Source organism: Marmota flaviventris, chromosome 9 (assembly GCF_047511675.1).
Source record: "Marmota flaviventris isolate mMarFla1 chromosome 9, mMarFla1.hap1, whole genome shotgun sequence".
In the NCBI taxonomy this organism is placed as follows: Eukaryota; Metazoa; Chordata; class Mammalia; order Rodentia; family Sciuridae; genus Marmota; species Marmota flaviventris.
The window spans coordinates 53,188,013-53,203,008 of NC_092506.1; the positions used below are offsets into that span (position 1 = coordinate 53,188,013).

The 14,996-nt window shown below is 39.8% G+C and overlaps 1 protein-coding gene across 1 annotated transcript in view; it reads left to right on the plus strand.

Annotated features, from left to right (window-relative positions):
* The window catches only part of Sbf2 (SET binding factor 2), a 444,817-nt gene that overhangs the window by 405,691 nt on the left and 24,130 nt on the right, over window positions 1–14,996 (plus strand). The window contains exons 30-32 of the mRNA XM_027942390.2: window positions 1,841–2,017; window positions 4,809–4,910; window positions 5,590–5,775. Coding sequence (XP_027798191.1) covers window positions 1,841–2,017; window positions 4,809–4,910; window positions 5,590–5,775 — 465 coding nt within the window. The remainder of the gene's footprint in view (window positions 1–1,840; window positions 2,018–4,808; window positions 4,911–5,589; window positions 5,776–14,996) is intronic.

Here is a 14,996-nt window from a genome sequence, read left to right on the forward strand (position 1 = left end):
GCTTGTCTATAGTCCTAGCAACTCAGGAGTCTGAGATAGGAGCATCACAAATTCAAGGCCAGCCTGGGCAACTTAGTGAAACCCTATCTCAGAATAAAAAATAAATAAAATGGGCTGGGATGGAGTTCAGTGGTAGAGCCTCTCTGGGTTCTTGGTTCAATCCCCAGTACTAGAGCCAGTGGGGGAGACAGACTCAGACTTTTTTTTTTTTTTTTTTTTTTGATGCATATTAGAAATCCTATTTCCTAATATCATAATAATATTGTCCTTTAAAATTTGGGGGATTTTTGTTTCCTTTCAAAAATTTAATAGGCCTTAAAAAAAACTAGTCAATATAAAACATTGTTCCTTGGCAGTGGGGTTTTTTTAATTGTAAAATATATATAAAAAATTTACTATCCTAATCATTTTTAAGTGTACAATTTGGCATTAAGTATATTCACATTGTTGTACAACCAGTCTCCAGTAGCAGTTCTACTTCTTTTTAAAAAGAAGTGACCCAATTAAATAATTTGAGCACAATGTAAAGAAAATGGAAAGAATCTGAGAAAATTAATTCATTCTTTGGCATGAGAAGTTAGAGGGTTTTGGGAGGGAGTAAGGGCAAGGTACCAGGAATTGAACCCAGCAGCACTTAACCACTAAGCCACATTCCCTGCCCTTTTTATGTTTTACTTTGAGACAGGGTCTTGCTAAGTTGCTTAGGGTCTCAATAAATTGCCAAAGCTGGCTTTGAACTCAGATCCTCCTGCCTCAGCTTTCTAAATGGCTGAGATTACAGGCATGTATCACTGAAGTTGGCAAGTTAGAGAACTTTTAAATTTTCTTTAGAACTCAGCAACTAGACTATCAAAATGAAATACGCCAATGGGTCAGCGTAGCATTCTTTAATTACAAATGCAACGTTCATGGGCTGGGGATGTGGCTCAAGCGGTAGCGCGCTCGCCTGGCAAGCGTGCGGCCCGGGTTCGATCCTCAGCACCACATACAAAGATGTTGTGTCCACTGAAAACTAAAAAAATAAATAAATAAATAAATATTAAAAAAAAAAAAAAAACAAATGCAACGTTCATACTTCACCCAGAATAAATTCCATGTGGATTAAAGATAAAAATGAAAAAGGACTCAAACATAGGTGATACCTGTTTCATATTGAGTTATGAAAAAAAATAGTATCCCAAAGCTGAAAACCAACAATGTTTTATTGTTTTATTTTCATGTTTTATTGCATATACTTTCTTAGTTGTATACTTTTTTAAAGTAACCATAATGTTAGAAGATTCAGTGCAATGAGATAGTGATTTTTATTTTTCACAAGGTTTATTTCTACTTTTTTCATTTTCATAATGAATAACGTTTTACATGCATAATAAATTAATACCTGGATGTCTACATAATTTAACTTATACAGTTAGGGAACCCCACAGTACAATACCTTTCCATCACAATGTGCATCTTGGGAAAGCCAAATTTATACTGTTGGATTAGCCATGCTGTCCATGTGTCATTAGCTCTCTAGGTTCATGACCTCAGAATTGGTTATATTGGTGTTATCAGCTGCATCAAATTCCTAACAGTAGTCTCTTCAAATTTCTAGAGTGACAGCATCCCTAAGCTAAATAGTCTTCCTCTAGAAAGGACTAGATTTGCCATTCCAGAAGAACCACTAGACCTTTCACTCTGCTGACATATGAGCCACACAAGTTTGACCTTCTTGACCCCTTGCAACCTCTATAACTGTTCAGCCTCAACTAACTTTCATCAGCATTACCCTGTTGAAAACTTTGATCTTTTACTTATAATATTTCATCTGCCTAATTCTCTGTCTCTTTATCCACAGAGCTTCAAGGTAGAATTTGCTTTAAATTGTGAGTTTGTTCCTGTTGAATTTCATGAAATCCGACAACTGAAAGCCAGTTTTAAAAAGCTAATGAGAGCTTGTATCCCAAGCACCATTCCTACTGACTCAGAAGTAACCTTCCTGAAGGCTCTGGGTGACTCTGAGTGGTTCCCTCAGGTGGGTAGCTTGACTTATAACTCAAAAAGAAGCTGAGTAGATGTGCCAAACCAATATTTGAGAAAAAAAAAATATTTCTTTCCTCACCCCACTCCTTATTCTCCCCCTTTGTTGTGAGCTATCTGAAAAGGCCTTTCAATTTCAGGAAACAGTATGAAATAGAAGGTGAGGAATAGAATTCCTTGATCACTGGTTTTTATCTCTGTGTAATTGCAAGTGTGGTATCTGTAAGATGCTAAGGAGGAGAAAATTATTTTATGTGAGATTTTTTTTTCATTTTTTTTAGAGAGAGAGAGAGAATTTTTAATATTTATTTTTTAGTTTTAGGTAGACACAACATCTTTATTTTTATGTGGTGCTGAGGATCAAACCCAGCGCCCCGCGCATGCCAGGCAAGCGCGCTACCGCTTGAGCCACATCCCCAGCCCCATGTGGGAAATTTTTATGTAGAATAAATTTAATCAGCATATATTTACAGGGCTCCTGCTCTGTTGTCAAGACAGTGAGGATCCAGGACAGAAGGCAATTTCTGAATAACTCCAAGAGCCTTTTCCTCTTGCTTTTTCACCTTCCATTTATCTTTGCCTACTACATGTCTCTAGATTTTAGATTCACCCCCACACCAGCCACATAAGACACATTGGATGCCCTACACTTCAAAGTCATACTTATATATCCATTATTCAGCCAAGTCAACCATTGAATATTTTTAATTGTACCTTTATTGAAAAATTAAGGGGAAATTGATATGACAGCACAGTACACCCACATTTCTTCCAAACCACACAAAGAAAGATATTTATGACATGCATATTTTAGACATGGATACAGACATTTGGCAAAAAGCAATATAACCTTCAGCTTTGTCTTTAGGCCCTGATGCTATGTCCATTATCCCTTCTCATCCTGAAGGAATTTTCAGGTTTTTTGTTTCCTGCCCCCATTTACCTACAAGGATCTTGCCTCTCTTGAGAAGGAAAAAAAAGTTGTTTTCCATAGTACTTTGGACTATGAAAAGCAAAGAAGCCAAGAAACAATGTTGGTACTAAAGGAAGGTACTTTGAATATAGAGAGACAGTGACAGATGCAATTGGTTGTAAATACATATCAGAGTATGTTATGTTCATTTCCCTTAAGGCAATTCGGTATATGTACCCTGGCTACCCAAGGAAGAAGCTGGACCAATGCTTTCTTCCGTCTCTATCTAGGAGTCCCAGCCCCAAACCATCCCTTCCACTCAACTACCTACTCTACTTCTTGCTGGAAAGTAGATCTGTACTAGAAATTAGAGACTAAAGACAGTGGAAGATATTGCCCCATCCAGGATAGTGACATTTAAAAAGTTAACTGTTGCAGCAAACACTAGGTTCAAGAGAATTCAGGTTTAGTGCTAACTGTGTTGTAGGAACAGCAAGTAAGGAGCCTCCCACTGCTGGGTAGGGCACATGTCTTGCTCCTGTGCTTAAAAACAGCCTCACTGTTTAAAATATAGGTTATTTTAGAACAGTTGGATTCACACTGCAAATTAGGTCATATTATGCTTAAAATGTTTTTTAAAACTACAGTCTTATTCATTTGGTTTTCATAGCTATGTGCTGTGCTCATACCCTAATTAATTGTTTCTGAAGGACTTAAAACACTGAATACAAGTTTCTTTCTCATGTATGTATAATTCACTTACTATAAAATTTGGGTTTTTTAGGGGCTGAGGTTGTGGCTCATATAGCACATGTGGGGCCCTGGGTTCGATTCTCAGCAACACATAAAAATAAATAAATAGGGCTGGGATTGTGGCTTAGCCGTAGAGCACTCGCCTAGCACGGGCGGGACCCGGGTTTGATCCTCAGCACCACATAAAAATAAAGGCATTGTGTTGTGTCCATCTACACCAATAAATAAATAAATGTTTAAAAAATAAATAAATAAACAAAATAAAGGTATTGATTGTGTCCAACTACTTCTAAAAAATAAATGTTAAAAAAAATTTCCTCCTTTTAAACTGGTACAAAGCAGTACTTTTTTAATTCCAAGAGCATCTGAAATAGAACTTACTATATCATGGAAAAACAAATTTTCAGTTGGGTAACTATTGAGAAGGCCACTTAGAATCTGTCTTTTTGACTTTATGGAATTATGGTTTTTCTACTTTTGGAGGAATTATATAAGGCCATTTTCTTTCTTTTTTTTTTTTTTTTTTTTAGTATTTATTTGCGGGGGTGGGGTGTTGTTGGACACAATACCTTTATTTTATTTATTTATTTTTATGTGGTGCTGAGTATCAAACCCAGGGCCTCACACGTGCTAGACGAGCACTCTACCACTGAGCTACGACCCTAGCACAAGGCCATTTTCTTATGTATTGTCTGAACACCCTATTTTAAAATGTGTCTACCTTTAAAATGTGTCAATGTTTAATCTTGATTTAGCAAGAACTTTAAGTATTTAAAACATTATATGAGCCAAGCACAGTGGAACACACCTGTAATCCCAGCAACTTGGGAGGCTGAGGCAGGAGGATCCAAGTTCAAGGCCAGCTTTAGCAACTTAGCAAGGCCCTAAGCAACTTAGTGAGACACTGTCTCAAAATAAAAAGAGCTGGGGATGGGGCTCAGTGGTTAAATGCCACTAGGTTCAATCTCTGGTATGAAAAAAAAATTATGTGGTTTTTTTTTTGTTTGTTTGTTTGTTTTTGTCCAATCCTTCATGCCTAATTTGTATTTTTATCAAGTCTCTCTGTCTTCTGTGCCCAGAAAGGCTTGGTCTAATTGCAGCCTCCTGTCTTATCTCTTAGCTTCACAGAATAATGCAGCTGGCTGTGGTAGTATCAGAAGTACTCGAGAATGGTTCCTCAGTTTTGGTCTGTTTGGAAGAAGGCTGGGACATCACTGCCCAAGTAACTATTACACATATTCTCAGATATTGTGTTTTATATTTGTATTTAAATTTTCAGACAAATATTTTGTATAATGACTTATGTTTTTATGTACAGAAAAGGTTCCATGTTAAACACCACCTTGTATCCGTCAGGAAGCTCTGTGCCATGAGCTGTCAACTCCTCCATTACCTGGAGCTCTGGCTTAGGGCATCAGGCTCCTATATTCACAGATGCACCCTGCAAACTTGCTCTTGACCAGCAATTTGGGACATGGACCATCCTTCCTGGATTTTGTTCATCCTTTTTCTGGTTCTTCTTAAGCCCCTCCCTTACTCCAGAATGAAAATTATGAATATAAACCACATGAAGATTAACCTGTGCCTGCCCAAAAGAAAAGGTTTTAACTAATCCCCTGACCTCATTAATTAATCTAGAAAATGACCACAATCTGCAAATTGGCAAATTCAGAATAAAAATCTTAATTCCTTGAAAGAAAACATGTAGCCAAAATAAATTTGTGTTTTCTTTTTACTGGAAAGCTTGTGGAATTCATTTGATTTACCATCCTGGAGCAGTTAGTGAATAAATTTGCTCTACAGGTAACTTTGCTTATGAATTAGCTGTTTAAAAAGGAAATGCTTTATCTTAGCACTTCAGAACTGAAATTAATGAAATATCCATCCTGTTTGTGCCCTAGGTGACATCCCTTGTGCAGTTACTCAGTGATCCCTTTTATAGGACACTTGAAGGCTTTCGGATGCTGGTTGAAAAAGAGTGGCTCTCTTTTGGTCATAAATTCAGTCAGCGGAGCAGCTTGACCCCCAGCAGTCAGGGTAGTGGTTTTGCTCCAGTCTTTTTACAATTCTTAGACTGTGTACATCAGGTAAGTAGAGCCAATTTAAATTGACTTAATATGAAGGAAAGAAAAATACTAGCATTTTTTAGCTTTGTAGTGCTGTGCCAGGTACTTTACTGTCATAACTCAACCCTAGGATATACTGAAGTCTTGGGTGGTAGAGAGACAGTGGAGTACTAGGAATTGAATCCAGAGGCACTTTACTACTGAGTTACATCTCCAGCCCTTTTTTCATTTTTAGACAGGGTCTCAGTTGCTTAGGATCTCACTAAGTTGCTGAGGCTGACCTCAAACTTGCAATCCTCCTTCCTCAGCCTCCTGAGTTGCTAGTATTACAGGTGTGTGCCACTGTGCCCAGCCTGAAATCTTCTTAAAAATGAAGAAGAAAAAGAAGCAGTTGATTCTGAAAGTAGGTCTGCTGAACTAGCTGTTGAGCTGGCCCCCAAATGAAGTAGTCAGCACTCTTAAATTACATCTCCAAAGAAGGGGAAAAAACTTGGGATCATTTGGTAGAGTTTTGAATAGAGTAGTTATAGCAAAAATTTCTAGGTAGTGACTTTCCTGAAATCCAGCCTCTATGCCCAGTTTCAAAGGGCCCTACCATGTGCCTGGGAACATCAGAGATAGAGGCTAATCTCTCAAGAAATCATGAAGGCCCAGCCAGGCAGGCTTCTAGAGTTTGAGAATACTGGCTCAGTTCTACAGGGCAACCTCATTGGGACTAATCAAGAGAACAGAGAAAAACCCAGATACATGTAATCCAGTGAAACTCAGGGTATGGAGAGGTAAGCACTATAGGTGCCCTCCTGTCTTCATCCCAGGCCCATCAATAACAGACACCTATTTGTGGGGCTTGCTCAGGATTGAGCTCAAGAATTAGATGGCACTGGATTTTCAAACAGAAAGCTAAATTTGCTTAGGAAAAAAACAGAGTTGACATTTCCAGTCTTGTTTCATCTTCACCACAACCCCAGGGGTAGATTAATAGATTTGGGCATGACTTTTTGAAATACATTGGCCTCAAGTATCTGTTAGAAGGAAAGGTAAAAGTGTTCTCACAAACCAGAAATGGAACTAGTCTCTTGACATATGGTTATGTTTTTGTTTGTTTTTATTCTATTAATAATTTGATTTTTAAATTAACAGTTTTATTGAACTTTAATTTATAATTATACAGTTTATCTATTTGAAATGTACAGTTCAGTAGTTTTTAGCATATTTGTAGAATTGTGCCACAATTACCACAATTTTGGAGTACCCATTAACAGTTGATTTTCCATTCCTGCTCACCCCCCATGTGTACACACACACATACACAACACTCTCAGAGAAAGTCATGTTTTTACTTGCTCCAATTTGCTTGTTAAAGAAATTAAAAAAAATTAAAAAAGAAAAAAGAAAGAAAGAAACAGTGTTAGAAAAGTGCCTTTAGCACTTTGAAAATGGGCAGCGTCCAGGGTTAAGAAGGAATGGGCAACATTCAGCTTCCAGTTTATTCTTTTTCCCTAACCCTCTCTGTGATTAATATAACTTAACCTTTGGAAATACATTTTATGAAAATAATAAATATATGAAGGGGCAATGCATTGTTTATATTTAGAAGGAGGGAGGGAAAAAAAGAAGAAAGAGAGGGAAATGAAGAAGGATTTATCTAAAAGCCTACCTATCTTTAAGAGACCTTTCAGTAACTGGTGTAATTCTACAGAACATATTATTTTGATTCCATTAAAATGGTTTTGACAAGAGTGCAACAAGATGGAAAACGCTTATTGTATGACTCAGGAGGAAAATCCAGAATACTAGAACATTATAACCAAACAACTTTGGGAAAAGCAGAAAAGTATAAAGACAAAAGGAACACAAAAATTAATAATCCAATCACTCAGGGAACTACTATTAATATGAATGTTTTCTTCCAGTCATTTTTTGGATCATGTATATACATATATACACAAACATGTATTTTAGTAAAATTTTAAAAAAAGAGAGAGAGAGAGAGAAAAGACCTGTTAAATAATTTTAATCCATCTGCTCAAGCAGCATCTGGGGGCATTGATAACACAGTTGAATTTATACTTCTAAACTCTTTGCAGCTAATGGTATCTTTGTTTTCTGTTTGAATATTATTAGCCTTTTTCATATTCCTTTGGCAAATAGATGAGGGAGAAATTTGGAGACCATTCAGTATTCTTAGAACCTTTCCCTGATCTCCCTTATTTATATTCCTGATGAGTCTTATACAGACTTCTTTGGTAGCATCTGTAAGACTAAAAAATAATGTATTTATTTGTATACATGTCTTGTCTTCTACTTAGACTGAGAAGTCTTGTGTACAGGGACTTTGTCATTAGTTTTCACACCTCTAGTATCTTACACAGCATAATTTCAGTCTCTGGAATATAACAAACAGTAAATAGGTATTATCAGTATATTAATGCAATTTTACAAGTTCTCTTCATATTTTTAACACCCTTGATCAAGACCATCTAGAATATCCTAAGTCAGATTGTTAATGTAGTCTTCTGAAAGCTCAGGTACTATTATTCCCCGGGGCAAAAATCTTCAGGGCAAACAAAAACCTTCAATGGGTTCACATTTCCTAAAGGATCATTCTTCCTCATATCCAGTTTAAATATAATAATGAAGTCAATACCTCATCAAGATTTCCCTTGAAATTCTTCAGAAGGTTTTTTATTTGAGGCTTAGATTCTGAATAAGTACACACAATCCATTTTTACCCTTGCCTTGAGATCATATCATTGATAAATCAGTTGAACACTAGATGAAACCATCAACTTTCTTTTAGGGTCTTTGTCTTAATAAGCTGTTTATAATTAAAGAGAATGTAGGAACAGAAACCGAATAAGGAAATATCAGAGTCACATCTCCCATAAATCTGACTCGGAGGCATAAAGTCATTGAGAAGAATAGCAGGTGGAAGTATCCATATAGACTTTTTATTGTAATAAGAATCAGACGGGGTGGGGTGGGACTGGGGTTGTGGCTTAGTGGTAGCAAGCTTGCCTAGCATGTGTGAGACACTGGGTTAGATTCTCAGCACCTCATACAAATAAATTAAAAAAAAATAAAGGTCCATCAACCACTAAAAAATATTTTTTAAAAAAAGAATTAGACTAAATCCATTTTGGCTTTTGTGTGTGTGTGTGTGTACATATGTGTGGTGCTGGGGATTGAACTCAGGGCTTGTGCATGCAAGGCAAGCACTCTTACCAACTGAGCTATAACCCCAGCCCCAAAAGCTCAGTTTTTATAAATAAATGTTTCATAAGCAATATTGGATTTCAGTTCCAATTGTACTGAATTAAATATTTTTATAATCAAAATTAATTTTTAAAAAATTTGCCTGAACCCTCCTTTGACTTGGTACCTCATACATACTAACTTGGGTGCATGACAAGTCATGACAAAAGGAGTATGTGATCTTAATTGCAGTATTTTAAGGATGCCTGGCTGCAATAGTTATCAGCTTTGGTTAGGCAAATTATTTTGTGCTGAAGAGGGATTGTTTATTCATTTGAAAACAGAGGAACCTAAGAAGTCTATGCTTAACAAATAGTGCAGACTTAATTATAAGGTAGTGTTTCATCATTGCTTACATACTGGTCTCAGGCATTAGAAAATGCCTTCTTTGAATACCTTTCAAGTGAACACTAGTGCTTTACATGATTCTGGCTTCTGCCAGATAATTCACGTTAGTGTGTCCTCAGTCTCTCAGGGACACAAAAAATGGAGCCAAGTCCAACAATATTAAAAAATAATAAGTTCAGAATTACACTGCAGCAAGCGAAACTGTCCTTGGGTAGAATGGGTTCCCAGCTTGTTAACCATTTCTAACATGCTGAATGCCAAAAGGCAATCCATGGACATGTGCGTAGACTTGTCCATTAGTACTAATAAAGTTACAAAGAAAACAGATGAAGCACTGATCTTAAATTAGAACTGCCTCATCATATAAAAAGCCATTGTTTATGCCAGTATATCCAGGTGTCAGATGAATTTTAAATGCTAGATCACTATTTCATAATAGCAACATCTGGCAGATTTTTTTGTTGCTTCTAAAAGAAATTGGCTTAGCTCAAAAGATATCATTACAGGATGCTTCCTTTCTTAAAACAGTATGGCCAAATCTTTCAAAAGGAAAATATATCCAGAATATAAAAAATGAAGTTTTTACCTAAATTTTTTTTAAATACAATATCAAAGGGGAAAATGTGTATAATATGAATGGAAACATGAAGTGAGTAAGCAATCTCTTTATTTTAACATTCAAGTGTATCTTTGAGAGCATCCTAGAACTTTTGCTGTTTCCTACAAAACAACAGTTTTGACTTGCCTGAAAAGTTTATTCAGTTTGTAAATTGGCTCCCTCTAGCCTGGCTTGGTGATGTGATTTCTGTATGCCAGCACTGTACAAGGTCCTACTCCAAAGACAAAAGCTCTTTGCCTTTTGAGTATGGAAGTCTTCCTTATGAGCTCATGTTTAAGCAGCTAAGCTGCTCCATAGAGATTGTTGCTCTAAAATTTATCCATTCATACTGGCCAAGTAGCTGCAGCCGATGGATGTACAATATATTCAAGTGTTCCTGGCATTTGCCTGATTCCCATTCAACTGAAAACTGGCACTATTTTCGTAATCTAAGTAATCCAAAAGCAATTTTGTGCCCAATTAATGTTAAATCTTTTTTTTTCAATTATATTCTTTATTTTTTACTTCTTTGAATATCTGACTTAGCTATATTGGGGTATCTAGATTTGCCATCTTATATTTTAAAGAAACAAGAAAGCAAAAGCAAAGTTAAAATTTCTTTCTGAATTTCATATATATTTTTAATAATCATCTTATTATTTTAAATTAGGTAAACCTTTCTGCTACAATTAGAGGCAAAATATAGATTTTGGTATTTAAATGTAATTACGATTGAGTCTAGAGATTGTTAATATAAATCTTACCAAAAGAATTACAACATTATGCCAATTTACACTGTAGGAATTCTGAGGCACCTACATATGTTTTTGTGGACATGATTAATAATGTTGGCACTGCAAAATGGTGTAGAAAGTTTTATCTTTTTGATAAATTGTGTTAAGAAAATAGCATTGTTATAAAAAAATAAATCTGATCCAAGCACAAAAATTCAGGTAGATTTTAGACCTTAATTTTAGAAGTTACAATATAGTACAATAGATGGAGGGGAAAGATGGCGGCGAGGGGAGTGCATTGCCCCCGTGTGCTGCTTCACTGTGTGGGAGTATGACAAGTCAGGACGGCTAAAGGATATCTTGTTAGGAATTTCCAGCAATAGTGGGGTGCTCCGGAACCTGGAGGAAGGATTTCCATCGCATGAGGATCAGCTACGGGGACTCAAACGCGAGAGGTTTGTCGCACTGCTTATTCAGCAAATCGGCCCGAGGCTAGAATCTGCAGCGTGCGCTGGGATAGAGACGCAGGGTTACAGCGCTGCAGTTTCTGCCAGCCGCGCAAGCACCGTACTCAGGGCTGAATTCTGGGTTCGAGACGGGGGAAGGAAGCGGTCCATCTCGGTTCTCCACACCGGTCAGACCACAGAGGAGGCCAGCAGCCACCATGTTGGTAAACTGACGTCACCACCGCTGTTTTCGACTGACCGCAGCTCATTCAGCCATAGAACAGGTAATTTCAGGCTGCAATTCGCCTGCGGCTTGCAGACAGATTGCTAGGGCTCAGCGCCTGGGTGCTTCTTAGAACCCGATCTTATCGGAGTGAATACCCAGCGCGGGGCGGCCGAGTTCCGGCTCCCGGAACCGCCCTGGCCCAGGGCTGCTGAGCCCGCGGAGGCTGCTTCTTGGACCCTGCGCCTACCAGAGCATACAACAAGCACTAAGCAGCCGAATTACAGCTCCCGGAACTGAGCCCGCGGGGACTGCTTCTTGGAGCTTACATTTATAGGAGCTTACACCGAGCACGGAGTGGCCGAGTTCCGGCTCCCAGAACTTCCCTGGCCCGGGGCTAGGAGCCCGCGGAAACTGCTTCTCGGTCCGGGTCCTGCTGAGGGCCGGTCAGGACTCACCCGGTGCTTTGGTTGCCCAGCAAGGGGAACGAAATGCTGCCATTCGCATAGGATACCAACATGGCAGAGATCTGATGTCTGCAGAAAGCGGCGGAGGAGGGAACTTCATCAATACCAGTGGTGACATAAGCAGTTGGTCTCCTGGTAGGGGGGGTGAGGCACAGTCACCCGAGTCTCCTCAATTTGTCGTCGAGCCAGAGGGAAGGAGCCGGGCCGCCGCCAGCGCCCGGAGCAGGCCCGGCGGCTCGCCAGCGTGGTGACCGCGTGACCCCAATTGGAGAGGGGGCGGAGCGGAGCCGCCACCCGCAACCACAAGGTGGGCAGACCCGCGACCCAGTGGTACATGGGCGTGGTAGGAGGGACAGGGCAGAGCCGCGGTTCGCGCTGTGACGAATGAGCGTGCAAGGTAAACAGACCTGTGACAGCCTGGCAGGTCAGGCCCAGTGGCCTGCCAGTGTGGTACACACGTCACCCCAACTGGAGTAGGGGCAGAGCAGATCCTTCTCCCACGCCCGGATCAGGCCCTGCCGGTGTGGTGGTCACGTGACCCCAATCGGGGGCGGAGCAGAACCGCCACCCGTGCCCGCAGGGTGAGCAGACCAGTGATCAACCTGTAGATCAGGCCCAGGGGTCCGCAGGCGTGGTAGGAGGGGCAGGGCAGATCCGCCGCCCGCGCCTCCAAGGTAGGCAGACCTACAACAGACCTGCGGATCAGGCCCAGGAGCCTGCCGGCGTGGTACAAACACCACCCTAATTGGAGTAGTGGCAGAGCAGAGTCGCCGCCTGTGCCAGGAACAGGCCCAGTGTCCTGCAGGCGGGGTAGTCACGACACCCCAATTGGAGTAGGGGCAGAGCAGAGCCTCCACCCGTGCCCGAAAGGTGGGCAGATCTGCGACCGACCAGCGGGACAGGCCCAGTGGCCTGCCGGTACGACAGACACGTCATCCCATTTGCAGTAGGGGCAGAGTAGAGCCGCCACCCGCGCCTGCAGGGTAGGCAAACCTGCAACCGACCGGCGGATCAGGCCCAGTGGCCTGCCGGCGTGGTACACTCGTCACCCCAATTGGAGTAGGGGCAGAACAGAGCCGCCGCCAGCTCCCAGAACAGGCCCAGTGACCTGCCGGCGTGGTAGCCACGACACCCCAATTGGAATAAGGAGAGAGCAGAGCCGCCGCCCGCACCTGCAGGAAAGATACGCAAGCAGTATGAAAAGACAAGGAAAGAAAGGACCACAAGCAATGCAGGTCAACGCAACTTTAGAAGAGGTAACAGCTGCAGCAGATGGAATGTCAGATAAAGAATTCAGGATATACATGCTTCAGATGATCTGGAGTATCAAGGAAGACATTAAACAGCAAAATCAGACAATGAAAGATCACTTCGACAACGAATTACGCAAACAAATCCAGGAAGCAAAGGATCAACTATACAGGGAGATAGAGGTTATAAAAAACAAACAAACAGAAATCCTAGAAATGCAGGAAGCAATAAACCAACTTAAAAACTCAATGGAGAATACTACCAGCAGAGTAGAACACTTAGAAGATAGAACATCAGACAATGAAGACAAAGTATTTCAACTGGAAAAGAACATAGACAGCTCAGCAAGACTGTTAAGAAACCATGAGCAGAACATCCAAGAAATATGGGATAACATTAAGAGACCAAATTTAAGAGTCATTGGGATACAGGAAGGTACAGAGCTCCAAACCAAAGGAATGAGAAGTCTATTCAATGAAATAATACAAGAAAACTTCCCAGACTTGAAGAATGAGACAGAATCCCAAATCCTAGAAGCCTACAGGACGCCGAATGTGCAAAATCATAAGAGATCCACACCTAGACACATTATAATGAAGATGCCCAACATACAGAATAAGGAGAGAATTTTAAAAGCTACAAGAGAAAGGAAGCAGATTACATTTAGGGGTAAGCCAATCAGGATAACAGCTGATCTGTCAACACAGACTCTGAAAGCTAGAAGATCCTGGAATAACATATTTCAAACACTGAAAGAAAATGGGTTCCAACCAAGAATTGTGTATCCAGCGAAATTAAGCTTCAGGATGGAGGATGAAATTAAAACCTTCCACGATAAACAAAAGTTTAAAGAATTCGCAGCTAGAAAACCATCTCTTCAAAACATCCTCGCCAAAGCATTACAGGAAGAGGAAATGGAAAATAACAATGAAAACCAACAGTGGGAGGTAGGACAGTAAAGGGGGGGGGATAATCAAAGAGGAAAACAAACCATGTTTAGTAACAGAAATAAACAAATATGGCTGGAAGAACAACCCATATCTCAATAATAACCCTAAATGTTAATGGCTTAAACTCACCAATTAAGAGACACAGGCTAGTAGAATGGATCACAAAACAAGACCCAACAATATGCTGCCTACAGGAGACGCATTTGATAGGAAAGGACATACATAGGCTGAAGGTGAAAGGTTGGGAAAAATCATATCACTCATATGGACTTCGGAAACAAGCAGGAGTGTCCATACTCATATCAAATAAAATAGATTTCAAGCCAAAGTTAATCAAAAGAGATAAAGAGGGACACTACATACTGCTTAAGGGAACCATACACCAACAAGACATAACAATCATAAATATTTATGCCCCAAACAATGGTGCAGCTATATTCGTCAAACAAACTCTTCTCAAGTTCAAGAGTCTAATAGACCACCATACCATAATCATGGGAGACTTCAACACACCTCTCTCGCCACTGGACAGATCTTCCAAACAAAAGTTGAATAAGGAAACTATAGAACTCAATAACACTATTAATAACCTAGACCTAATTGACATATATAGAATATACCACCCAACATCAAGCAGTTACACTTTTTTCTCAGCAGCACATGGATCCTTCTCAAAAATACATCATATATTATGTCACAGGGCAACTCTTAGACAATATAAAGGAGTAGAGATAATACCATGCATCTTATCTGATCATCATGGAATGAAACTGAAAATCAACGATAAAAGAAGGAAGGAAAAAGCATACATCACTTGGAGAATGAACAATAGGTTACTGAACGATCAATGGGTTATAGAAGACATCAAGAAGGAAATCAAAAAATTCTTAGAGATAAATGAAAACACAGACACAACATATCGGAATCTATGGGACACATTGAAAGCAGTTCTAAGAGGAAAATTCATTGC